Source organism: Arachis hypogaea, chromosome 16 (genome assembly GCF_003086295.3).
Source record: "Arachis hypogaea cultivar Tifrunner chromosome 16, arahy.Tifrunner.gnm2.J5K5, whole genome shotgun sequence".
NCBI classification, from domain to species: domain Eukaryota; kingdom Viridiplantae; phylum Streptophyta; class Magnoliopsida; order Fabales; family Fabaceae; genus Arachis; species Arachis hypogaea.
The window spans coordinates 22322086-22349719 of NC_092051.1; the positions used below are offsets into that span (position 1 = coordinate 22322086).

The following is a 27634-nucleotide window of genomic DNA, read 5'->3' on the forward strand; positions in this document are numbered from 1 at the left end:
TTTCACGTGCCCCACCTTCTTTTTTTTTTTTTTTTTCAGCTGTAACACCGCGCGATGCGCGGATCTCATTTTAGTTTCTCTGTAAAGTGTAATTGTAAAAGTGCCTATATTGATCGTCCTCAATAGCCACGTGTCTGGATCTGACTCCCGCCGTAATTGTCAAATTTAACCAAAGGCTGTCTAAATAGATAAAGCAGAATCAATGCTTGCCCTGTTGACCACAACATCGCATTTTCCTTTGTACAAGTTAATAAATCAATATTGCTTTCCAATTGTCAGATGGATTGAATACAGTATACAAGAACAATGTGACAAATTACAAAAAGTGAATCCAGTTCATGGCTGATAAACTTTCCCCTTATTATTATTGTACAACACAACTATATAAACTACATTGAATTTGTGAAAAATAATTAAAAGAATTGCAAAATCGTAGAGGGTATTATTTCCTCCAAGGTAACTGCAATTGCTCCACATGCATGCACAAACAATCTGAAGTTAGTTCATAAACTTTCTACAATTGGGGGCTCCACATCGGCAGGGAACTTTGAGTTCATTCCTCTCATCTGGATCGAACAAGTAATCATACCTGTTTCAACATTCAGAGTTATAAAAAGAAAGAGTAAGAAAATAGCTGTAATTCATTCCGCACATTCAACAAAACAAACCGCACGTTAATTCTTCACCCGCAGAAAGATCGGTCTTGGCAATAAGAACAATCCGACTCTCTTGATCATTCAGACTCATTATCCTTGCATAGCAGTTCGGGTTGCACTGTATAATTCACATATAATACCCCACTAAACATAAGTTTTCATTGTTTCTTCTCTCTGTTGGCATCACAAGAATGTACAAGTAACTTACAGAATGGTTTATCAAACGTGCAATATTGCCCTTTTCAGTTGCGTCGATTACCACGTCCTCACTAATCTTGAACAGCTGCATATTTTCATTTCAGTTAAAATCAATCATTTAAATAACTAAGGCAAAAATTAGAAATGAACAACATATAAAGATATATCTTAGAAGGAGAAGAAAACTCACATAACAATCTTTGCCTTCTAAACGATACTTAGCTTCCCTCAGATCAGCAACACTGCGCCTAACATGCTCGCCACGGTACTCAACAACCTGAAAAAACACGTATAAAGAATGTTAGAGAAGAAACTTCGTGTAAACATATGTTATGCACTTAAATGGAGAGGCCCTATTTCTCCTGATAATTACCATTTCTCCTTCTTGTAATTCTCTTCGAGCAAAGAGGCCCCATCCATGGACACCCGATTTTCCTAAGCAAACTCTACTGCTTTCAGTTTTCTGAAACCACAAAGCATTCAAAAATCACAAGATAAGGCTCTGAAGTATGAATTAATAATTAGGATAAGGAAAAGTAGCTTGAACCCTAGCAAACGGAGAGGTTAACTAACCTGTAAATGGTGAAGACGTTCTTTTAGAGAAGAAAATGCTTCAGCATCCTATCATCCAAGAAGTTCAGACTTCAGATTTTCATTTTGCTCAAAATAAAAAGAAAGAAAGCTAGCACATTTTTAAATTTCAAGAGCAACCAATCTAATATGCTTGCAGATTACCTCGTTGCTGGCCAGTTTAGCTATAGCATCTAAAGAATGGAGATTTGGACCCCCAAGCAAGTGCATTACTGGGACAGTATTGCTCTGCCAATATCAAATAAATTATATAATGTAAAAAATATTGCATTACTTTTATGTATTATTTAGATAAGATGAATGGCATGCAAGACAATATTTATCATTAGATGTTAGTATTATGATAAGTCAAACATTATGTTCTGAATCATTACCTTCTTGGAAGACCTTACGTAGACACGACACCTGGCAGCAGAGAGTGGCTCAACCTCATAACTATGAGATTTTGAGGAATCAACAAGGAGTTCAATATTGTTGGATGAGGAAACGAGATTTGATCCCTTATAGCATCCCTCCTTATTTTGAGAGAATACTCCCTCATCTGTATGTACAACTAGTACTGCCTCTGGCTTTGGCACCCTGCAACAAAATCAAGGTAAAAAGCATTAGTATTTCAAAAACGAAAACTACATGTAGTAACAAATACTATGTGTAATTTAGTGGATAAATCTCAAACCTGTGAAATTTACAATAAATTAGCTTCTGTGTTTTTTGTTTTCCATTCTTCTCAACAGAATGCAACTGTCAATTTTAACAACATCAAGTTATTAACATATAGTATAATTCCATATCCCATTCTTGACAAATAAAAGAACCCTGAAACCTACTTCCATGCTATATCCCATTCTTGAGGCACACATAACATGAAAATATGTTGCACACTTGCAACAATTTGTACACGAACCATGACTTTGTTTACATATCACGCAAGTCTGCATCCAAAGAAGACAACAAGCACTTCAGTACTGAAAGTCTGATACTAAGAGCACGGAAAAATAAGAGAGTAAAATAATTCAAATATTCAATAACAACCTCTTTTACCCTATATTCCAATATTTTACCTTAAGAAAGGATTCAGGAGGAATTTTAAGGATTCCAACGGCTGGTTCCATCGCCTCGTGGTTTCTGAAAAGAACTTCCTGCTGAAACCAAGCACATGTTACGTGAACCCACAACATGTCCACATCGGTTGGCTTAAGAGCACCACCTGCAGAATGTTTCCAACAATATCATAAAAGCTTATTAGCGTTGGATGGCGAAGTTGATCATCACATATAAAATTTGCAAAGCAAAAATCTCATTATGGACACAATTTAAGACTTCATACACAATCATAATGAATATTACATGAAGCTTATAAGACAAAATGGAGAGCATCTCTTGGTGAATTTCAAATAGGAATGAAAATTGTCTGATTTTGGAAAGAAGAAAATGAAATGGTAATTGACATGCCTTTAACTGGACAGAGGCAACACTCTCTCTCAATGTCAGGAGTTTCACAGACTCTACAAACCCAAGAAGTAAAATCCTTAACATTCTTTGCCCCGTAGCATTCTTGATGGACAGCAATTTGACACCTGCACAATGAACACGTGAACAGAATAATTCAGTTTTCTTCCCTTCAATTCTCCTAAGTAAGAAAACAATCATGACAGTGCTGGTAAAGAATATCAACTATGATGAAAACACCTGTTACAGATAATAATTTTGTTGTCATCCCAGTCTTCAACCCATCTACAAATGGCACATCTTTCTGTAGTCCATTTTGCATAAACTGGCTCGTACTGCTCTGTGAAAATAAGGTAAAGTGAAGTAAATTTTTGTCTTTATTAAAGGCAATATACATGACCGTAACTAACCATGACACTTGAAGGCTTCATTATACAGAAGTCCGCATGAAATAAACATTTACCTTGCAAGAAGGAAATCAACTGCTGCTGATCCAGGCGAGCTCCAGCTCGTGAATTGTGTTTGGTGATCTGAAAAAACATTAAATGTCAACCACAAAAAAAAAAAAACCCAAAAAAAAGTAGCAAAACTGGTACAAACCCATTTTATTAGCGGTAGCATTGTGCTTTCCACTTTCACAGTATGTTTCCATTTTTTGGCTTTGCATCCTGAATGTCGTTCCCATTCAGGAAGATTATACTTTCTTGTACCGCAAGAGCTGCACTTGCACATAACCCTGCAATAAAAAACAATAACATGAAATTCAATGAAATTTGGAAGTCGCTTAGATTAGCTAAGATAAAAAACTGCTGGGGGCTTACAAATGAAGCTTTGGAAGGTAAATTCCTTTCATGTCATTGCATACCACCGCTAGCTCTTCAGGTATTTCAGGTTTTTTGCTACTCTCTGTTGATCTGTCCCAAATAACATTATTCCTAAAACACTGAATGACCATAAACAAATGGGTGAAGGGAGCAACAAATAATAATTACATACTTTACTTTTGACTTGTAGATTTGAGGTGATGTTAATTTATAATTGAACTTTCCCTTGCAGTCTGGGCAATAGTAATCCATATTTTCCAAATCCTGCATCCAGAAATCAATCATTTTATCTTCCAAATATTTGTGAACTAGGGAGTTGGGAAACCAACCAACCCGCAAGACAGAGGTGAAAGAGACAAAAGGCGCTAAGTTAACCATGATATGATACCTTGAGAAGTTTGCTGGAAATTTTGTCACATTCAGCATGCACCCAAACATTACAACCATCACAGCATACCTAATTGTCAAAATTTGGATTAATTATTGAAAATAAAATACTCTAATTCAAACAGAAGCAAAATTAGAAGGCAGATAATCTCACCCAATTCCCACCATCCGAGTGGTGCCAAATCTTCTTGCAAATGCCGCAATATTGTTTTGATTTTTGTAACTGTGAGGAGACAACCAAAAACATTGAAAATTAGTTGGCTGTCATAAATTAATATAGTCAAGAAAGTAAAAACATGTCAAATGAGCGAACGGAAAAACCTTATCACAGTGTTTACAATAAGGTAGAGGTGAATCCTTCATCTTCTTCTTGGGTTTAACCCGCAACATCAAACCGCACCCAGCACAGGATATCGCATCCTACAGAAACAGAACTACTAAGATTGATTTTGACTAATGCAGGGTAGACTCAGTCATCAATTATCACAATACTACTAAATGAAGCTTTGAAACATGGTCTCATAATTAGTCATGGAGATATGCAGCACAAAATGGAAGAAATGAATATCACCTGGCATTGGCTGTAATGGTCTTGCTCAGCATTGGAACCTGCACCTTTCATATGCTCGCCAATTTGCTCGGGTAGCAATTGTGTGTCCAGAATTCCATCTTCCGCCAACATGGCCTCCTCCATAGCCATTTGAAACTCACTTGTCTTGCTCTTGTACAACTGAGTCTGCCCCTGGAATCTAAATGCAGACAAATTTCAATGAGTAAATGGCGAATGTTTTTTACAAGAAACGAACTGCATCCAAATCCAACAATGGTTAACAAACACCAACACACCTATCCATGAACTCCAAGAAGGGGAATAACATTCCCTGCTTCGCCCATGCATAATCCTATACACATGACAATTGCTTTAGATCCGAAGGACTCAAATTCAGAATCACAGAGTAAGACACTAGGGAGAAACATTACCCGCTGCTTTCCGCTTTTGGAATAGCCAAAGAACATAACGCAAATCGCGCCGGGAATGCAGCGGCTGAGGACGGATTTGGGAGCTTGCAAGAGAGGATCAATAACGAGAGCAGGCCAAGGCGGGTAGCTCTTGCCGCATTTTGCCCAAACTATGTCACCCAACACAAATTCGTCGAGCTTGTACACGTCCTTCCTCTTTCTGCAGTTAATCTCAGTTTTGAGGAGAGTAGAACGGATTCCGTTAACGCTTGTTTTAACCGTCTTAACTGAATTGAGACAGTGGTGGTAGTCCGAATCACAGTGATGTGTCCAGGTGTCAAGAACAGAATCGCTGAACCTGGAGGGAAGAATCCTAGTGCGGCGTGGGGGTGAGCGCACTGGATCATGATTGAGCTCAGCAGGTGGCGTTGGAGTGGGTTGAGTGTAAACTTGATCGAGCTTGCGCTTCTTGGATTCTGCTAGCTTACTACAGCATTTGAGGGTATGGATTCCGGTTTTCAAATTGCGCTTTATTATCATCTTTGTTCAACCTTCAATTTGGAGAGAGAGAGAGAGAGAGAGAGAGATGTACAAAGAATGAATTAAAGGAAGGGAGGTTGACGAGTTTGGAAAGACGAAGACTCCAGTCCGATCTAATCCCAATTTTTGAGGAGACCGCCATTTGTAAATATTTTTGGCGCCACTTACAATCGGTATTCTCTCCCCCAATGCACTACTACACTTTACACCACCACGCTTTTCTTCTTTTTGTATTTTTCTCTTTCTCATTATTAATTACTAATTAAGGTATTTTTTTCTTAAAAAAAAACGGCGTCACCAGTTTCTGAATTCTGATTGCTATGACATTTGATGTGTTATCTGTTACCAGAAATATCAAATACAATAAATTATAAACTTCTGTGCCCAAATGATTTAACCAACCAAGTTATTATAACTTAATTCCCATTATCTCTAACAACCTTTTGACTTGATGCATGATTATATATAACTCTCTTTTCTACGTAGATTTCGTTTTTTCTTTTTATTATTGCAGTATTTTCTACATTTTTTGTGTTTTTTTCGTTCTTTGCATTCTCTTCGTTCACGATCAATGTTCTTTGATTTGATTTGAATATTTAGATTAATTTTTTTTAAAACAAGCTGTGAAATCAAATTTAAACAGATATTTTGTTTTCAAAGAGAATGAATTATGCAAGTTTATACTGTCAGTTGAACTAGGGCGAATTGGATTATTGTTTTGAAACGAATCAAGTGGATGAGGTTTTGTTCAAAGCTCGTTAATGTAGTTTATTAATTTTTGATACTCCTATAGTTAAATAATTTTGTTTTTGGTCGAGAAAATTGGCGTTCATGGTTGAAAGTTTGAATTTGAATGTAATGTATAATTTTGAATTTTTTTTTCATTGAATTTGTTTTTGTTCCTAGTTTCGGTACATTTGAAAAAATATTTTGGTTTAATCAAAAACAGTTTTTTTTTTAGTCACAAAAAAAAAATCAAAAACAGTTTTCGGTGTTTTTTTAATTTCTCTATGATATTGACAAGCAGTTTGTGCCAAACAATTTGGATGACTTTTAACACACTTAAAAAATAAGCTATGCTGCTTTTTCTTCTCCTCCTTTTTCCTCATTTTTTTCTTTCATTATTGTTATTGTCATCGTCATTGTCTTTTTTTTATATGTATAACAGTTCAAATAATCCATAATGTATCGAAATTCTTTAATGATGACGATATACAAATAAACTCAGTTTAAAACAAGTTCAACCTAAAAGTACATCTTATTTAAATTCAGAATGTACCACAATTACTTAGTAATAACGACATACAAACAAACTCAATTTAAAACAAATTCAGATAAAAAGTACACCTTATTTAAATCTAGAATGCACCAAAATTTAAATTCAGAATGCACCAAAATTAGTTAGACACACAAACAAACTCAATTCAAAACAAACAAGACCAAAAGTTTACCTCATTTAAATCCAAAATGCACAAAATTATTTAATAATAACTCAAAGCTCCTCCTCTTCCTTTTTCATCATTATCATCTTTTTCTTCTTTTCTTGTTCATTTTTTTCTTCTTATTTTACCTTTTCATTTACTTTATTAATAAGAATAAAAACAAAAAAAATAAACAAAGAAGAAAAAGAAACGTATAATGATGCAAAATCACTGGAAATAAGGGAAGAAAAAGAAAAAACGCAGCAACAACAATAAAAGAACGACGATGAGAAGGAAACACACAAAGAAGAAGAAGGAGGAGGAACACAAAGAAGAAGGAGAAGAAATGCGAAGAAGGAAAAAAAGAAGAATGAGAGGAGAGAAACGCAGGAACCGTTTCACGTAGTGAGCGTGTATTATGCTCCATTAATGAAACTGATTTTTGTTTGATTTGGACCAACTTAATTAGACTTGATTATCAAAAAGACTTGAATGTGTAGCATAATTGTACAAATATGACTTTGTTTCATTCAAATATTACACAAAATTAAGGTAATTAGTGATGGTTTAGATTGGTTTTTTTTAGTTAAAAAATATTTTTTTTAATAAAATATTTTTATTTAATTTTAAACTTATTTAAAGACATTTTTTTAAAAATACTTTTATTTAAAAAAATAAATTATTTGTTTTTTTTTTAACTAATCATACCTTGCTTAAAAAAAAACAGAAGTAAAAAATATTTTTAATACTTAAAATTTTTTAAAAGAAGTTTATCTAAATGTAAAATAGCTTTTGTCTATTAAAAACAAATATTTTTAAAAAATAAATAAATAAATACTTTTTAAAAAAACAAATTCAAACTGACCTTTTACGTAGTCACAAAAAAAAAACTAACCCTTTATTAATATCAATTTTCTTTATAAATACTAAAAGTTAATTATTAAATTAAGACTTTTTTACTTAAATAAAATAAAGAGAGGAAGAAATTATTGGATTTTCTTAAATCACATTTTGAAACATGAATACCCTGTTTTTACTATTATATAAATCGTCCTAAGGGGTTAGGGTTTATATAATATGTGAGTCTTGTCACCCTAGGACGATTTATGCATGCATGGGCACTTCAAATGAGGCATAAATCGTGCCAGGGCTCGTAGGGTTAGGTTTGGACTTAAATCGTCCTAGGCTAGTAAGAGTCACGTGTTGGCAGGGTTATCCTCACCAGGGAGGCATGATTACATGCAATAGAGACACCCCAGCACCCTGGAGCGATTTACACTTATTTTCACTAATCCTCAAAGCCTTGGCGCGATTAACGTTGAATATAGTAAGTAGTAACCTAACAAGGCTAGAACGATTTATGATGACAAATTCTCTATAAATAAACGAGTGTGGTGCCAACAGAAGCACATTGAAGTTGATTCATATTTGAGAGATGAGTGATACAATAACTTTGTTAGTTAATCACCGAGAGAAGATTGATGAAAACACAAGTGAGGGTGTCATGTTTTCTAGTAAAAAATAGATTGGTGTGTTCGTAAATTCATCAATAACATTGATGAAGTTACAAAGTAGTATATTACAAAAGGCAGAAAATATGGAAAGAAATGTTTAAAGCAATTATTTTTTCGAATTCCTATCTCACTGAGGCAAGGTTATGTCAAGTTTGGAAACTACGAGATACTTGGCAATGACGACATGCGAGTTATATTTCACAGCTAAGCAAGATTTTTCGTCTTGGGCGCTATGGAGTTATTTGCCAGAATGGTTGATGTAGAGGGTAGTTCCGGTAGATCTGCTCTGAATCCGCCGACTGGCGTGATGGAAGGGAGTTCCAACGCCATTCCAACCGGGCAACCGGTGGCTCCCTTTGTTTCATCTCCGTCATTTGCGGCTGATTTTCCCACCCAATCAGCTGACTTAGGTGAAGGGCGTACCTTTGGAGAGCTTGCAGTTGCAATAGGAGCAGCACCTGCAGTAGACGGTGCACCAGCATTCATGGAGGTAAGAGAGAGAGATCCATTTACGGAGGCTATAGGCGATGATAGGTCAAATTCGGAGCCAACGATTATTGGTGATGAAAGCAATGGCAAGGAAGACACAATACGTGCTGGGGATCCAGTAAACCAGTCAAGTAGCCAGACACAGTAGTACCCTCACCACTTCTCAATGTTGGATCTTGATGCAATGACCCAACCTGCATTTCCATATCAACAACACCCTACTATCCACGGAGACAGGCTAGTATGCTTGGGATGGATGAGTTTGAAATCAGGCAACGGTTCGTCACCAAAGAAGAAGCTGTATTGACAATCAAGAATTATAATATTTGTCGGGGTGTAGAGTATAAAGTGTTTGAGTCTGACCAATTGAAGTATCATGGAAAGTGTGTACAGTTCAGGAACGGATGTAACTGGCTGATACGTGTGACTATGCAGCAAAGGAAAGGGTACTGGAAAGTTAGAAAGTACAACGGACCGAACACATGTCTGCCAACAGAGATATCGACAGATCACAGGCAACTCGGTTATTATGTCATGTGTGCATCGATTCTATTGTTGGTCATGGCAGATGCATCAGTCTCGGTGAAGGTATTCCAGTTAGCAACCCTGCACAGACACTTGTACAACCAGGATAGAGTGAATGAGCCCTAGCTATACTTGCCAAGCTCGTCGAGATCTGCAACATACGGAAGCCACCGCAAATGAACCCTAGCACAGGACTTGTCCACAAAAAAGCATCGTCGACAACAACATCATAATGTAACTGCGTGCATAGATCTGTACTGTATGCTCCGATGCATTGGGGGGCAACGCTCTGAACTTGTTATGAAACCACGCAAATGAAACTGTGAAATCATCGATACAATCATCCGGTGGAAGTTCACCAAATAACTCTCCAAACCACACCCAAGCAGGCTTCCCCCTCCATCAACTGCTCGAAATCACTCAGACACCCACTCACTGCATGACCGTCAACAGGGAGGCCAAACTGGTATGTCACATCCTGTAGGTTGATTGTGCATTCCCCGAACGGCATATGAAACGTATGGGTCTCAAGACGCCACCACTCTACGAATGTACTAATTAGCAGCTTGTCAAGCTTAAACCAATAATCATTCAACCTTGCAACATGCAGCAAATTTGCACGATCTAAGTAGCGCAGTATACGATCATGCAATACCATCTTCTATTGCCTATGAACGCTCCTAACGCATCGAGTTGGCTGGTAAAAACATAAATTTTAAACCCACAATTAAATATATATATATATATATATATATATATATATATATATATATATATATATATATATATATATATATATACAAAAACAAAAAATATAAAAAGATTAACATCACAAGCATAACTTTATCACATGTCTAATATCAAAAACAAAAAATTGATTGTAAACAATTTTCCTCCAACATAAAAAAACTCGACGTCTAACATTTTGTGTACCAACTAAGACCCTATGAGATCACTATACCACACATCCTACAACATGTTGAGACCCAATGTTCTAACGTCTATATTCAAACTATATTTAACTCATCAACATACTAATGTAACTAAGAAAAGAACTATAACATCAACCAAGTCAACTAAATATGTGCTCCGATAACTAACCTCTTGGTCGATAAATCCGGTGATATGCGCAATGCCATTCAAGCGATACATATCTCCCTGGTTGGCGGCCATCCTTGCACACCTCGCCGCTCTTTGCCTTACTACGCCGGACAGTGGCTGCTCTGTCCTCCCCGCCACCACACCGCCGCCGGAGAATGCCCCAAACCTGAGCTCACTGCCACCCCTCCGCTGCTGGCTGTCTTCCTCACCCACCCTCTCTCCCAAAGCTTTCGGCAATGAAGCAAATGGAGACTGGTGGTCCACTTCATGAATTGCCGCAAGTTCTAAGGGGTCCAAACGAGCTTAAATCGTTGCAGCCTCCTTAGGATTAGCTCCTTGGTGCATTAATCATTGCAGGTTGTTCGGTGAACGTAAATCGTGCCAAGCTGAACGGGTTTCACTTTGCACGTAAATCGTGCCTCCCTGGTGGGTTTAAGCCTACTAACACGTGACTCACACTAGCCAGGGACAATTTATGTCCATACCTAACCCCCTGAGCCTTGGCACGATTTATGCTTCCTTCAAAAAGACCTTGCATGCATAAATCGTCCTAGTGTGGCAAGACTAACATATTATATAACCCCCAACCCCCTAAGACGATTTATATAATAGTAAAAATAGGGTAATCACGTTTCAGAATGTTATTTAGGGGAATCAAGTAATTTCTTCCTTCCTTTATTTTATTTAAGTAAAAAAGCTTTAAATTAATGATCAATATAAAATATATTTTAAAATAAAAATAATATATATTAAAATATATATAAATATATTAAAAATATTATATACATATTAAAATTAGTTATTATATTATTTATTATATATGTATAAAAATATTATATATACACTAAAAATTTATCACAAAATAAAAAATTATATATTTATGTATAAATATATATGTAATTTAATTTTTTTAAATGTGTATTCTACACTAATAACTATCTTAGTATACATTATGATTGATGTATATTTTACATTTATAGTTAATTTTGATGTACAGTTAACATAATTAACATATATTTATATATAATGTCACAATCCAAAATGAACCATGACTGGCGTTCAAGAAAATAGTCTCCTAGTAAGTCTAACAGATTGGAATATGTGATAAATAAGAAGGTTACAAGTATCTATCCTATATCTATCCTATTAATGATAAAGCTGACGTGACATATTTTTGAAAGTATTTCCTAATTTATTTCTTTTAACTCATTAAATATAATTCATTACGATGATTTAATTATATCAACTAAATGATTTTATTAGATATTTAAGTATCACACAATTTAATATTATGTATATCAATTAATTGAATATAATCGTTAGAGTATAATTAAGATCAATTAGCATTATTCAACATATCTGAATATTTATTATAGAATATTACGTCTTTATTATTTCAATTCTCTTATCACCTATAAATACCCTTCTATATTGTATCATTCTATACAACTTGAATACTCACAAACATTTTTTCTATTGCTCCCTCTCCCCTTTCTAACATAGTATCAGAGCCATGGTATTCTCTTGGAGGAGGATAAGTTGATTTTCTTCTGGTGAAATCACCATACTTTTCACACTTTTTTTCGTACCATTTTCCCTTCTCTTTTGTCAATGCTTTGATGCTTTTCTGACCTCACCGATTAGCTCATCCACTACTTACTTATTCTCATGAAAAAACCATATGTTTTTCGTCACCTTCCGATAGTTTGTCATCTTTTCGCACTTTGTCACTTTTCAACAGTTTTCCAGAAGTTCACTATCTTTTCAGCAGTTTTTCGACAGTTGGCCATTCTTGCGGCAGTTCCGTCTGCGTTCTCTTCTGGCAGTTTCGTCTGCGTTTCCTTCCGGTAGTTTCGTCTGCACTTCCTTCCGGCAGTTCCTTCTGTGTTTCCTTGTGGAAGTTTCGTCTGCATTTCTTTGTGGCAGTTCCGTTTGCGCTTCCTTCCGGCAGTTATGTTTGCACTTCTTTCCGATAGTTCTGTTTGCGCTTTCTTCAGTCAGTTCCGTCTGCACCCGTTCTATCAGTTTATGCATTTTTTTATTTAGTTGTTTCAAATAAGTTTCAAACTCAAGTTGTCACTTGAGTTTGAGGAGGGATGTTAGAGTATAATTAGAATCAATTAGACTAATTAGCATTATTTAACATATCTGAATATTTATTATAGGATATTACATCTTTATTATTTTGATTCTCTTAACACTTATAAATTCTCTTTTATATTGTATCATTCTACATAACTTGAATATATACAAACTTTTTCTCTACTGTTTTCTCTCTTACCTTTTCTAATAATAATAAATATAATTTAATTTAGTTAGAAATTCATTGTTTTACAGAATAACATTGTAAAAATAATTTTTTTATTACTTTGGATATTTTAACTTTTTTTCTGTTTACGTGTAATTTTGTTTTGTGTTAACTTTGTTTATTTAATGATGAAATATACTCATGTTAATTCTATCATATAATAGTTTGTTTTTTTCCTATGTATTTTGATTTGTATAGTTACTATTGATCTTGCTGTTTTTGTTTTCTTGAATTGTTCTTTATTTTTTTATGACTTGATAATTTAAATAAAAATATAAAGAAAAGAAAAAAAAAGATGACCAAAGGCGGAGAATAGAAGCCTAAAGCAGCAACATCATTTCTCAACATTATTATTATTAATACGAACTTTATTATTTCTTTTCTAACATTCTTTAATACGAGTTTCATTTCTTTTTCTTTATTATTATTAATGTTTTATTATTTTCTTCTCTAATTATAAATCTCTTTATAATAATTCTTTGATAGAATATTTTGTTAGTCTAATAGATTTTTTCTCCTATTTTTTGTCAAAATTAATTTATATTAGAAAAAAAAGAAGATACAAATTAAATTTTAAAACTCAAATTTAAATAAGATGTACAAAGGGTAACTATTGAATTTATTTTGTAGATTTAAACTCTTTGTATTATTGTCATTGAAAATTTTAAATACTATTATAAAATTTTAGATATTTTTTATCTTATTGTTCTTAAATTATACATTATACCGTGTATTTGAAGAGTTTCATCATTTTTGAAATAAGTGTGATATTATATAATTTTTTGGATACAAAGGGATAATGAAGTTGAAGTGAGTAACAAAATTGATTATATAATAAGCTACAAATTTTTAGAATTTTTAGCACAATTGACAAATTTTTAGTTTTAAAATAAATTTTTACTCTATTTTTTTGTCTTTTATTTTATTTTTTATAATTTTTCTTGATTTTTTTAATTAATTATGATTATAATAATTCATTATAAATTTGTATTTTGTAGAGAAAATTTATCAATCATAAAATACAGAAGATTTAACAAAAAAATTAAAAAATATTGATTAATCACAAAATAAAAAAATTTAAATTTACTTTAATTATATTGTAAAATACAAATTGGAGCTATTTAAAATTAATTTTTTACTATTAATGTTAACTTAAATTATAATAAAGTGAAAAGTAAAAATTATATATAATAATTAATGATAAAATATTAATGATATAAAGGCTAAAGCTATTTTCGCCTCTCTTTCCAACTACATTATTCAATGTTAAAATATCCAACCTCTCCTATTTTTGAGACAGTGTATCATTACTCCTCAAAGTCCTCTTCCACCTTTGCACGGTGCCTCTCTTTTCTGACTTTGGCATATGAAGGTTCCTTTTGAGCTAAGAAGTTTAAGGTATGCCCTCTCCTTTTGAAATTGTGATTGAAGTATATAGACAGATATATTTCAGCTCCTATCAAATATACATAAGAAACTTGACTTTTACTTATAATTTTGTACATAATATTTTTCTTGAATAAAATATTATATACATTTTCCTTCATACTACTTTTCTCATTTACATTTTCTATCACTGATGTTGGTCACTTCTTGATAATTTTGTAGGGCTACAGTAGAAATTGGCCATAATTTTTCTTTGTAAGGAGAAGTAGGGAACTCATCTTCATTATTTTCAGTATGTCTAATCATTAGGCGCTGGTCACTTCTTCTCCGCATCATTTTTCTTTGTATGTAGAAGCAAGTTACTCATCTTTATTATTTTAAGTTTCTTCAATATTGCAGGGGTTACACTATAAATTGTCCATTATTTTTCCTTTTATATAGAAGTAAGGTTGATCTCACTTTGAGTTTTACATTCATACTTTTGAGTTTTCCTAATCTAAAGGGATATTAAATGTTTAAATATATTGGTGGATACACAAGGATCTGTCAACCTTACTGATTTTGAACTGGCAAAGGTAAATATCTTGCTCAATTTATACATCAATGTAGAGTCGTTTGTTAGTTTCTCTGATATTTCAATTTTAGCTATGGATATCTAAATATTGCTCAACTGGTTAACATTTTAATTTTCTTATATTGCTTTATTATTTCAGGCAACCAAATTGAATGATGACATTAAATTATCCAAGGGGATTTGTTTTGCTGCCTTGCTTTCATATGCTTTGGCTTATTTTCATTAGGTGTTTTTGCTATTTGAAGCTCTGCTATTTTAGTTTTATATGTTGTTATCACAGTATTATGTTGTTGTTATTGGTGATTACATGTGATGTCTAATGCTTTTTTTTTATATCGTGCAGGAAGGTCAGGGTGTTGTCCCAATGGTTGCACCATGAGGTTGCTGTTTTGAAATTGAAAAAGGAGGTATTAACTGGCTTGGTTAAATTGTAACCTATGCTGCTGTTCGGTTTGGTGACTGATGAAGCTTGGTATGAAGAAGTTTTTTCATTCACTTTCTCTCTGGGTTAATTATTTATTATTTACATTATTTATTGTTCTGGAGTTTCATAGTTGCAATGGCAAGAAATAGCCATTTTATTTAGAGCTTACAAGGTGCTAGATTTACATATTTGTGTCATGCATTATATCCTTCAATAATTGTTTGCTTGCAATATGTTTCCTAAGCCGACTCACGAAACACTTGCATCAAAGCTTTATCAGAAAAAGGTACTCTTCAACTATCTTTTCAACAAATAATTATGACTTTCTTGATTTAGTTTGTAGTATTCTTTCATTTTGTTTCAAAATGTATTTCAACAATCAGTTTTGGTTTTCTGTTTGTAATAACATGTTGAAAGAAATGTTGATCATTTGATAGGAGACAACAAAAACAAGTTATTTTTCTGTTGGGTAAATATTGCTAAGTAGCAAGTGTGAAGGATAGTTAGTCTTATATTGAATGAGATAATGTATGAGAGACTGAGAGTTTATGAGATGAGAAATTCATCATATTACTGCCTTAAGCTTTTTAAGTTAGTGTGGTATATTCTCTCACTTGATTCCTATACAAGTGATTGACTATTTTTTTTTTGTATTGTAATATGATTGCAAAAATATTACTCTTTTATATATTTTTATTTTTTTTATACAAACAATAAATGTACTGTTTTGCTCCTCTCATAATCTCTGTCATGAGATGGATATATTTTTTTATTTGTTTTAATTTAAACATTTTTTCTGTGGCCATAGAAAAACAACTTGGTAACATTGATTATTGGAGTAAACCATGTTCTTCATGCTTTTGATCTATATTTATTTATATACAAAATGAGTATCATTGCAGCAAAATAAGTTTCAATATTTTCAAAGTAAACTCCAAGAAAATTGTGAAATTTAAGGATTTGAGAACGAATTGAAAGATGAAGGTGCAATTTTGATCAGCAAGGCACTGGAAGAGAGTCATGGCACTTGAAGTTGATTTCAGCACAAATTCAATTACTAGGTCCAGAATTTGAGTTTTGGCCGAACTAGTTGTGCAAAAACCTAGATTTAAGTTGCTAAACATTAATGCTAACTTCATATCTAATGAAGGGATAGAGAACTTGAAGGATATATTTAAAAATTCATTTGATATACCGGATATGTACTTTGGATGAGATCCTGAAGGAGAAGACATTGATAAGAATTCCTAAGAAGATGCTGACCCCAATGAACTGGAATCAAAATTCAAGGGCCTTGATATTTAGGAAGATTTATAGGATATAGGCATTTATCTTTTATATTAAATTGATTTGTAGTCATGATCTATTTATTTTAAAATTCTGAATTTCATATTTCCATGTCTCAAAATTTTTAAAGCTTTTGTCTGGCAAGACAAGAAATGGTATTAGCTTTAGAATTTTTTGGGCTCAATTATGCTTTTTTGTGGCTGTTCTTTATCTTTAATTGGTTGATCTATTCTCTTCCTTATATACTAATGTAATTGATGTATATGCAGATAATCTTAGAGCTATAGACTAGATAATTGCTATTTTGTTGGTGGCTTTGTTTAATAATCAAGTAGAATTTAAAATATCTAATATCTACTCCTTTGTTATCTTTTTTTTTTTTTTTAAATATCCTTCCCTTTGTTCTACATAACCATGGATTTGAATTTTTAAGGCCATGTAGTAAAAATGATTTCTCAAAGTATGCTAGACATTTCCTTTATGATGACTAATATGTTTGAGATTGTTTTGGTGTTATTCATTTTCATAGCAAAGAAATTGATTTTGTTGAGGGTGTAGATCATATATTTATAGATTTTTATGCGCATATTTTTGGGGTGGAGAAACGTGACTTTCTTCTCTTTTGCAATTCATTTTCTCCGATAAATGTTACACATTTTTTTTATGATTAAAAAGGAAAACAAAAAATATATAAATTACATAGGTACTACAAGTCTGTACTTTTTAAGACCTCTCTTTTCATTAATGAAAATAATAATTTATTTTGTTCTTAAAATATATTATGATAAATTCTATAGTACTTATAATTTGGTGCTTAACTTTTGTCTAATTTATTTTTCATGACAAATTTTAAATATTTAATAATTATTTATTTTTTTACTTTTAACGTTAAATATTAATTTTTAACTATTTTTAATAAGTTAGGCAAACACTTTTAATTAAATATTAATTTTAAAAACTTGCTATTTCATATTTTATATTTTATTCACAAATATCTAATACAAAAAGTAATTTATAAGAGTAATTTTTTTTCACTATTTCCTTTAGATATTGTATTATATGATTTTAAGAGTTTTGAATTAAATATAAATTACACATAAATAAAAATATAATTTTTTACGTTATTTGATGATTTTAAGATGTCAAATTATACATTTTAAAAAATTATAAAATAAGCCACGTAAGTCAAAGTAGACTATGATAAATTTCGTTTTGTCCATTGATTTATTTTTCTTATTGCTGTTGTCATGATCATCTTTGTTATTAATAAAGTTCTAATTCGTTTTTTTTTTTATGCTTCGAGTTTTTTGAGTTAAAATGATTTAGCCAATAATATCAATCAACAATGATACAGTTCGCTTATATATATTAGAAGAAAAAATTAAAAATAAATAAAATTTAAGGGTATTATACGTTTTTTTCTTTAAAGAAAAGGAGAAAACTATTAATAATATTAACATGTTATTTTTTACTCTTATGGTATATTATTAATAATTAAATATTCTAAAAAATAAATATCATTAGCGTTTACCGTAATTAATTAGTTTAGAGATAAAAATTTAAGAGTTTTATGTTGAGAACAAGAATTTGTTTTATTTTTTTATTACTTTATATATTTTTGGTCTTTTTTACTTTTATTATACTATTTTTTATTGTAATATATTTCTCACAAGTTATGATTTTAACTTTTAATTTTTTCTTAATCTTTTATTAGCATTTACAGTAGTTAATTTAGCAATTAAAATTTAAGAGTTCACCAATTGTCTAGCAAAAGTTTGCATCATTTTTTTTATTACTTCGTATATTATTTGTAGTCTTTTTCATACTCTTATACCACTTTTTACTATAAAGTGTTTTCTCAAGTTATAACTTTAATTTTTAGTTATTTTTAAATTCTTACTTAGCGCTTACAATAATTAGCTTAACAATAAAAACCTAAGAGTTCATTAATTGATCAACAAGGGTTTATTTCATTCTTATATTGCTTTGTATAGCAACTTATTAAGATATAAATATTTATTAAGGTATATAATTTATATATTAAGAAGCATTTCTCAAAAATATTTATTATGACACAATTATACGTATAATTTCATATTTAATTCTTCTACCATGAGAAGTTGAGAACTATACATTATTTTTTCAGTGATGTGAGATCATGAAGAGAAATTAATTCAACATTTTGCTACATTATTTAATTATTCTTCCACCAATTTGAAATTCCATTTCAAATACATTCTCATTCTCTTTCTCTCCTATTTTCTGAGTGGTTATAAATCTGAAGAGCGACCATTTCTTTGTGTTGTCCACTGCAGAAACAAAAAATTCACGACGAAGGATGCTTTGGAGTAACACTCCACACATAAGCATTTCACGTTCCTGTACATTTGTGCTGACTGTGGGAATGCCTTTAAGAGTGACGAATCAAGAACTCAGCATTCTTGTGAGGTATCATTTCTTTAGAGTTCTTTGGAGGTATGATTTCTTTTCCGTTCTAATTGGTTTTCCGTTGCAGTGTGATCACCGAGACCCCGGAAGGCGAATGGCCAAGATCGTTACCGCGGATGATGATCGTCTCGCTGCAATAATGCGAACTCGCATTTTGAACAACGACTATTTCGCTCTCCCTCCCTCGCAACAGTCCTCCACCTCCCCGTCCCTCGCCTCCACGCACCGCCTATATCCGCCGTGCACGTAGGGACGGAGCTTAGTTCAGACAAGGGAGGCCATGGCCCTCCAAACTTTTTATAAAAAAATTAGTAGTACTTTTTTAAAAGATAAAAAATAGTTCAATTGATTTAAATACTTTAGTATGACTTAAAGTATCCAATAAATTCAATAAGCAACACTCTTTCTATCTTTAAGTTTAAATATAAAAAATTAAATATTTTTTATTTATTTAATTTAATATTATTTTATATTTTACTGTTTATTTAATTTAATTTTTATATGATAAAAAATAATAGAATATTCAATAAGTATTAATATTATTGTATTTGTATAAATTGATAAAAAAAATTCAATAAATATTATAAATTTTAATATTTGTCCTTCTAACTTCTTCTTTACATATTTTACAGGGTATATATTCAAATTTTATATAAAATAATAATGAAAAATCAAAGAATTGATGCATTTTTTAAGAGGAAGGCTAATATTTAAGAAGGAGAACATATAACTTTTACAATATCAACACATGTAGATAGTTCTTCTACTTTGAATCACGAAAAAAAGTGAGATACAACCTTTAAAAGTTCAAAAAGTTACATCTGATGAGTTTGACCTTAATTTTTTGGAATGAGACCCTGAAAAACGGCTTTAAATTTGGCAATATCACCTAAACCAGAGAGATGAGATTAGACGAGCTTATCTTAAATGGGGTCCATATAAAAAATATCTTGACAATTATCCTCTGTTTGGCCCCCCCCCCCAAAATTTTGTTTCAAGTTCCGCCACTGCGTGCACGACATCCTCCGATTTGACTCCATGCTCCCTGTCTCCCACCACATTGAACCAGTGCCGATCGCAGTCGCTCTCTCCACCTTCCTCTCCTCCGTGCTACCTCACAAAATCCATCTCAAATTTCTCGATCTCGAAGATTCAGCTACTGTTCTGTCTCCACCTCGAGATTGAGATCGCTCCTTGTCATTCAGCTGCGGAAGCTATGAGAATCGGAATCCCCAGGTGAGTTGAGCCTCTCTGAAACTTAGAAGCTTGTTTATATTTTGATGAGCAATAGTGAATCATCTTGCGCCTTGTGTGGCTTATATCATTGGTGCCATAGTTTTTTCTCTCAAACTATATCTATGTGCAATTCTAAGTGATTGTGCTTTTTGAATGATTTGATTCAGCAAGAAGCTGAGGCGTCATTGATGGACACCAGAGCTGTAGAAATTTTTGCTCCAAAGTTGATACTGAATTTCCTAAGGTAGCTATGTAATTCTTGTTATGGCTAAAGTCTTAGGGTTATTTATTGTTCACAGGAGACCAAAAGAATTGATTGTAGTGATAAGGGCGCACCTGAGCTAGATGCACTATTGGTGAGAGATGTTTATTTTTAATATTTGTTGTTGTAACTTCTTATGAATTTCGGATTACATAATTATTTTGAAACCCCTAAAAATTGCCTGGTAACAACACTACGTGCAATACACTTACATAATTATTTTGTATTTTGAATTGTGAACATCTTCATGAAATTAAACAAGTTTGTAAGTTGTGTTTTGGAATATTTACGTTATTTTCTTTTTGTAAGCTTGATTTTACTGTACATACTCAGTTAAATTAAATAATATCCGATTCGTTTGGGTAAAAGTATTACCTCATTTGGTATGATTTTTATAGCACAACAGAAGCTTATAGTCCAATCTACCCGTTTAACAGGCCATAGACATTTAGGGAAAATGACATTCATTAGCAAAGACTTTAACTGTTCATATCCAAATCTTTGAAATTCATGGAGAATAACTTGTTCTGTTTTCTGAACAGAAAATGTTCAAGCTTGAGCCATCAATGCAGTTTCCTTACGAGGCTCTGGAAGCAATACCTCGTGTTGAAAATGCTATTTCAGAGTATCTGAAAGTGGAGGATGCATGTGTAACGAACAAAGGAGTAGTAGCAAAAAGGGAAAACAATATAGTGGGGGCAAAATGACCATAAAAGGGCAGAGTTAGTTAGAGAAAGTGGACACGTGAAGCATGATTCGAATGTATAGGGTGTGAGATGCAGTAGCAGAAGACGCACTATTAATAGGAAATGGGAGAATCATGGGCGGTAGATGATTGTGGTATTTGCCTCTCTCCTTTCTGAATTCTCGTCTCTCTTTTCTACCTTCTTTCCCTCTTATAGTCTCTCCTCTCTTCTTCTCGCAGGTTCTAGCAGGGCATCATGGTTGCTACCCCTTTTTATTTGCCTCAATAATTCCATTGTTATAGCTTCATAATAACTATCTTACTCTCTTCCCTCTCTTGCTTATATTCTGTCACTCAATCCCTTCACTTATTAATACAATTTCACTACAATTTTGAGGCATTTACCACTATTTATTGTCTATTGCATTTTGTTATAATTTCTACACCCTTCCATTTGGTGCTTTCATTGGCCATGGCAGAAAACACTCACATGAAGACGATGGAAGCTGAATTGAAGCGTTTGTCTCAAATGATAGAAACTGTGGCTGAGAAAAACAGAGCAGAATGTGCTCGAGCGCAAGAGGCGACGAATCTGAAATTCGAGGCAATTTAGTCGTCCCTCACTTAGCTACTTTCTGATCGGTCTCGAAAGTACTCCATCTCTCATGAGTCTCCGCTGGGTTTGAACTCTGGAGTTGACAATTACTCGCGTCCTTGGTCACAGCCTCGAAGGGTGAGCTTCGATATTCCTAAATTTGACGGTACTGATGCGTTGAGTTGGATTTTCTCTGCAGATCAGTATTTTGAATTCTTTAGAGTACCTTCGGAAGAGCAAATCGGCCTTGCTACCATGCACATGACTGGCTCCGCGATTTTGTGGTTTCAGATGTCATAATGCTCCGCTCAGTTTTGTTCATGGACGCAGATCAAGTGTGCTATTGAATTAGGATTTGGCCCCTCCTTATTCGAGTCTCACAGGGAGCTTCTGTTCAAGCTGCAACAACAGGGTTCCGTAAGCGACTTTTACGCTGAATTCATAGCTCTTGCTAATCGAACTCATATCGAACCTCCTGATGCGTTATGCGACTGTTTCATTAGCGGTCTCTGGGCCGATATTAGACGTGAGGTAAAAGCTCAATGTCCACCCTCACTGATGCGTGCCGTAAGCTTGGCTAGGCTCTATGAAGACAAGTTTTCGACATCTCCATGGCGCACTTCAGGCCCGGCAACCTCTAAGTCTCCATCGCACGGCTCCTCTACACCTGCGCGTACCTTTCAACAGAATAGCTTGCCTCGCCTGCTTCCTACACCATCTCAGAAGCCAACTCTCCCACCACCTAAGAACCCCATTCGCCATTTGTCTCTGGTAGAGATTCAGAGTAAATGAGAGAAAGGTCTTTGTTATTGGTGTGATGACAAATTCACAGCTGCTCATAAGTGCTCGAATCGGCAATTCATGCTTATGCAAGTTGAGAATGATGAGGAAAATGTAGTGAATAGTGGGGACATAGTTGTGTCTGAAGGAGAAAATTTACAACAGCTGGATGCAGAGGTGATAGACCATCATCTCTCTTACAATGCCATGTATGGCACGTCAGGTCACTCCACTATTAGAATCAGAGCTCACATTGGTGAGCTAGAAATCCAAGCACTCATTGATGGTGGGAGCTCCGATTGCTTCATCCAGCCACAGATTGCAAAATTTTTGAATCTCTCCATTGAGCCAGCTCCGGGAGTTCAAGTTGTAGTGGGAAATTTTGACATTATGCAGGTTGAAGGTCGAATCCCTTTGCTAGAAGTGACATTTCAGGGTTATAAAGTGCTGGTCCCTGATGTATTTGTTTTAAATGTTGCTGGTGGTGATCTCGTCATTGGAACCGCTTGGTTGAAACGATTGAGAGCCCATATTGTGGACTATGACGCAGCTTATATTCGATTCATGCATGAGGGTAGTTTGATTACGGTACATGGGGAGAAGACCAATGTTATAGCTCAGGTAGAATTCCACCACATCAGGAGACTTGTGCATACCAATTCTATTGTTGAGGCTTTCACATTGCAGCTGCAGCCTCAGGTTGAAGCTGCTCATTCTCCCTTGCCTTTGCCTGACGACATACACCTGGAATTGGCAAAACTGCTGCACTCATATGCCGAGATGTTTGTGTAGCTTTAGGCCTACCACCACAGTGCCGTCATGATCACTGTATTCCTCTAATCAAGGGTGCAGAACCTATTAAGGTTAGACCCTACCGCTACCTTCATAGTCAAAAAGCCCAGATAGAATTGATGGTCTACCAAATGCTTGACGACGGGATTATTCAACCAAGCCGGAGTCGCTTTTCCTCTCCAATATTACTAGTCAAAAAGAAAGATGGTACATGGTGCTTCTGTACAGAATATAGAGCCATAAACAATATCACCGTTAAAGATAGTTTTCCAATTCTTACGGTTGATGAATTACTTGATGAGCTGTTTGGCGCCTCCATTTTCTCCAAGCTTGATCTTCGTTCTGGTTACCACCAAATTCTGGTCAACCCTGAGGATAGATACAAAACAGCTTTTCCCATTCACCAAGGCCTTTACAAATGGCTAGTTATGCCATTCGGCCTCACTAATGCCCCAGCAACGTTTCAGAATTTGATGACTGATGTGTTTCGACCTTACTTGTGTATTTGTGTTGGTTTTTTTCAATGACATTCTTGTTTATAGCCCTTCCTTTACTTTACATTTACAACACTTAGAGACTGTGTTAAAGTTATTACAACAGGAATGCCTTTATGCTAAGCTCTCAAAGTGCTCTTTTAGAACCAATGAAATTGATTATTTAGGGCATACTATCTCAAACAGTGGTGTTCACATGGAGAAAGCTAAGGTTCAAGCTATTATGGAGTGGCCTCAACCAACCAATGTGATACAACTGAGAGGATTTTTGGGTTTAACCAGGTACTACCATCGATTCATTCGTCACTATGCCTCCATAGCTAGTCCTCTTACTGATTTACTGTGTAAAGATGCCTTTGCTTGGGATGATGGAGCCACAATAGCTTTTAACAAATTGAAGGCTGCCATTATATCCAAACCTATTTTAGCTCTTCCAAATTTTGAGCTACCCTTTGAAGTCGAGACTGACACCTCAGGGACAGGTGTTGGTGCTATATTGATTCAAGAAAAGCATCCTATAGCCTTCTTTTCAAAGAAGTTGTCTCCTTCTCTACAGAAACAATCAGCTTATGTTAGGGAGTTCTATGCAATTACGGAAGCTGTAGCAAAGTTTTGGCATTATTTGCTGGGAAAAAAATTCATAATTTGTACTGACTAGCAGAGTTTAAAGGCATTGGTAGATCAAACTCTACATACACCTGAGCAACAAAAGTGGCTCCACATGCTTCTGGGGTATGATTATGAGATACAGTACAAATTGGGGCAGGAAAATGTTGTTGCTGATGCTCTGTCACGATGTTTTTTTGCAGCTTGGTCTCGTCCCAATGCTGAATAGATGGAGACTCTTAAATAAAAAAATGAGGCAGATGCGCAATTACAAGAATTGTGGCAGCAATGCCTTCAAAATATGCAGGTTGAGCCACACTATACGGTCCGAAATGGTATTCTATTACGGAAGGATAGAGTCGTGCTCCCTGTAAACAACAGCCTCATTCCTCTTATCCTTCATGAGCACCATGATAGTCCGGGCGGGGGACATTCCGGTATCGCTAAAACTCTTGATCGGATCCGCTCCTCATTCTACTCGCCAAATATGCATAAGGACATTCGAAATTATATCCAGAATTGCTTGACATGTCAGCAAGCTAAGGCAGAAACTACCAAGCCAGCAGGACTGTTGCAGCCCCTCTCTATTCCCCACCAGGTATGGGATGACATCTGCATGGATTTTATTACATCCTTACCTCCTTCTCATGGATACTCGGTGATCATGGTTGTGATTGATAGACTCACCAAATTTGCCCATTTCATTGCTCTGTGTCGTGGTTTTGATAGCAAGATAGTTTCCGATGCCTTCATCAAGCACATTGTTAAACTCCATGGTTTTCCTAAGTCGATTGTCTCCGATTGTGATAAAGTGTTTATTAGTAAATTTTGGCAGCAATTGTTCCAAGCTCAACGAACCATTTTAGCGATGAGCTCAGCCTATCACTCGCAAACGGACGGCCAAAGTGAAGTCTTGAACAAGACTTTGGAAATGTACCTTCGTTGCTTTTGTTTTGACAATCCCAAACGCTGGCTTGACATGCTTCCATGGGCACAATTTTGGTACAATTCCACTTATCACAACAGCATAAAGATGGCCCCATTCAAAGCTTTATACGGACGTGACCCTCCTTCCTTAGTCAGATATGAAATTTCAGCAGGGGATGAACTTCCGTTACAGGAACTATTGTTAGCTCGGGATAAGTTGATTGAGCAACTTAAATCTACTTTATTACGCTCTCAATAATTCATGAAGACTCAAGCTGACAAGCATCGGCGATTCATCGAATTTTAAGAAGGAGACTTAGTATTGGTTAAGCTCCAGCCATACAAGCAGCACTCAGTTGCATTACGTTGTAGCCAAAAGTTGGGAATGCGTTATTTTGGACCCTTTCCTATCTGCAGAAAGTTGAGTTCAATAGCTTACCACCTAGAGTTACCAGCCGAGGCCAAAATCCACAATGTGTTTCATATTTCTTCCCTCAAGAAATTTAGGGGCGAGAAACATGAGCAATACTTGCCACTGCCACTCCGGTCGAGTGAAGAAGGCCCTATCCTCAATCCGCATACCATTGTGGACCGCCGAGTCATCTTGAAACATCGCCAAGAAGTGCAGCAATTGCAGATACAATGGGGACAAGGTACAGATGTAGAGAAGACATGGGAGGATGCAGCAGAATTCCTCGAAGCTAACCTAGATTTCAACCTTGAGGACAAGGTTGAAGTTGAAGAGACAAAAAAAAGTCTTTCCATATTGCTTAAAGGAAAGCAAAATTGGAACTTTACTCGCCGTCATGATGTACCAACTTCACTTTATTAATCCGCTATCGGTTGAATCTCATATCAATAGATTCTGAAAGAACTTGTTGAAAAGGAGGAATCCCAACGTTGAGTCAGAGCTAGAGTTAAAAACAAATCCCTTAACTGCAACTGTTATCGCTGGTTGAACCGACTCCTATTTCTGAGGGAATGATTTTTTAGCGGGGTAATGTAACGAACAAAGGAGCAGTAGCAAAAGGGAAAACAATATAGTGGGGGCAAAATGACCATAAGAGTTAGTTGGAGAAAGTGGACACGTGGAGCATGGTCTGAATGTACAGGGTGTGAGACGCAGTAGCAGAAGACGCACTGTTAATAGGAAATAGGAGAATCATGGGCGGTAGATGATTGTGGTATTTGCCTCTCTCCTTTCTGAATTCTCGTCTCTTTTTTCTACCTTCTTTCCCTCTTATAGTCTCTCCTCTCTTCCTCTCGCAGGTTCTAGTAAGGCATCATGGCTGCAACCCCTTTCTATTTGCCTCAATAATTCCATTGTTATAACTTCATAATAACTGTCATATTCTCTTCCCTCTCTTGCTTATGTTCTGTCACTCAATCCCTTCACATATTAATACAATTTCACTACAATTTTGAGGCATTTACCACTGTTTAATGTCTATTGCATTTTGTTATAATTTCTTCACCCTTCCAGCATGTTTTGTCGTCACCCTTCGCACTAAGTCCAAAACATGTCTCTAAATTCAGAAGTGGATGAAGAAAATTTGGGAATTCTAGAAAGTGATCTTATAAATATGTTGAAAACTAAACATTTTGGTGCCCTCGAGGCCAATATATAGATACTTGACCATAAACCTCCTAGTTATACATAGTTCATACTCTTTACCACTTTACCCTAGTTATGAATAAAACTTCTGCTGTATGATCAATTAGATGCCCTTGTTGATCAACTCTTCAAGGTTGCATTACATTCATATCTGATGCTGCTTCAGAGATCCAAAATGTGCATACTGTTAAAAGTGACTTATTATACATTTATACCTATAAAAATGTCCCATATTTTTAATATTTGTTGTTGTAACTTGTTATGAATTTCGGATTACATCCTTATTTTGAAACCCCTGAAAATTGCCTGGTAACAACACTAAGAGCAACACACTTACATAATCACTTTGTATTTTGAACTGTGAACATCTTCATGAAATTAAACAAGTCTGTAAGTTGTGTTTTGAAATATTTACGTTATTTCCTTCTTGTAAGCTTGAGTGTACTGTACATAATCAGTCAAATTAAATAATATCCGATTCATTTGGGTAAAAATATTGCCTCATTTGGTATGATTTTTATAGCACACGAGAAGCTTATAGTCCAATCTTCACCGTTTAA

The 27634-nt window shown here is 34.5% G+C and overlaps 1 protein-coding gene across 2 annotated transcripts; it reads right to left on the bottom strand.

Annotated features, from left to right (window-relative positions):
• Positions 1-214: 214 nt before the first annotated feature.
• Positions 215-5767, bottom strand: LOC112758866 (histone-lysine N-methyltransferase ATX3). Of its 2 annotated transcripts, none has more exons than XM_025807652.3 (23): positions 5087-5767; positions 4952-5007; positions 4677-4854; positions 4427-4525; positions 4260-4328; positions 4107-4175; positions 3891-3982; positions 3716-3808; positions 3495-3630; positions 3358-3424; positions 3135-3234; positions 2898-3022; positions 2507-2652; positions 2273-2377; positions 2122-2186; positions 1820-2024; positions 1590-1673; positions 1428-1475; positions 1228-1317; positions 1045-1131; positions 865-939; positions 687-774; positions 215-589 (listed from the first exon to the last, which is right to left on the bottom strand). In XM_025807652.3, exons 1-23 carry the CDS (start codon positions 5603-5605, stop codon positions 504-506), a joined length of 2682 nt encoding a protein of 893 aa, XP_025663437.1. In that variant the 5' UTR covers positions 5606-5767; the 3' UTR covers positions 215-503. The 2 variants fall into 2 exon arrangements, with proteins under 2 accessions (XP_025663437.1, XP_025663435.1); XM_025807650.3 differs by having other exon boundaries at positions 674-774.
• Positions 5768-27634: the final 21867 nt, after the last annotated feature.

Coding starts and splice junctions, on each gene's coding strand:
- LOC112758866 (XM_025807650.3), bottom strand. CDS start 5,605: ATGATAATAAAGCGCAATTTGAAAACCGGAATCCATACCCTCAAATGC. Junction 4,855..4,951: donor TTCTTGGAGTTCATGGATAG/GTGTGTTGGTGT, acceptor GTCTGCATTTAG/ATTCCAGGGGCAGACTCAGT. Junction 1,674..1,819: donor ACGTAAGGTCTTCCAAGAAG/GTAATGATTCAG, acceptor TGATATTGGCAG/AGCAATACTGTCCCAGTAAT.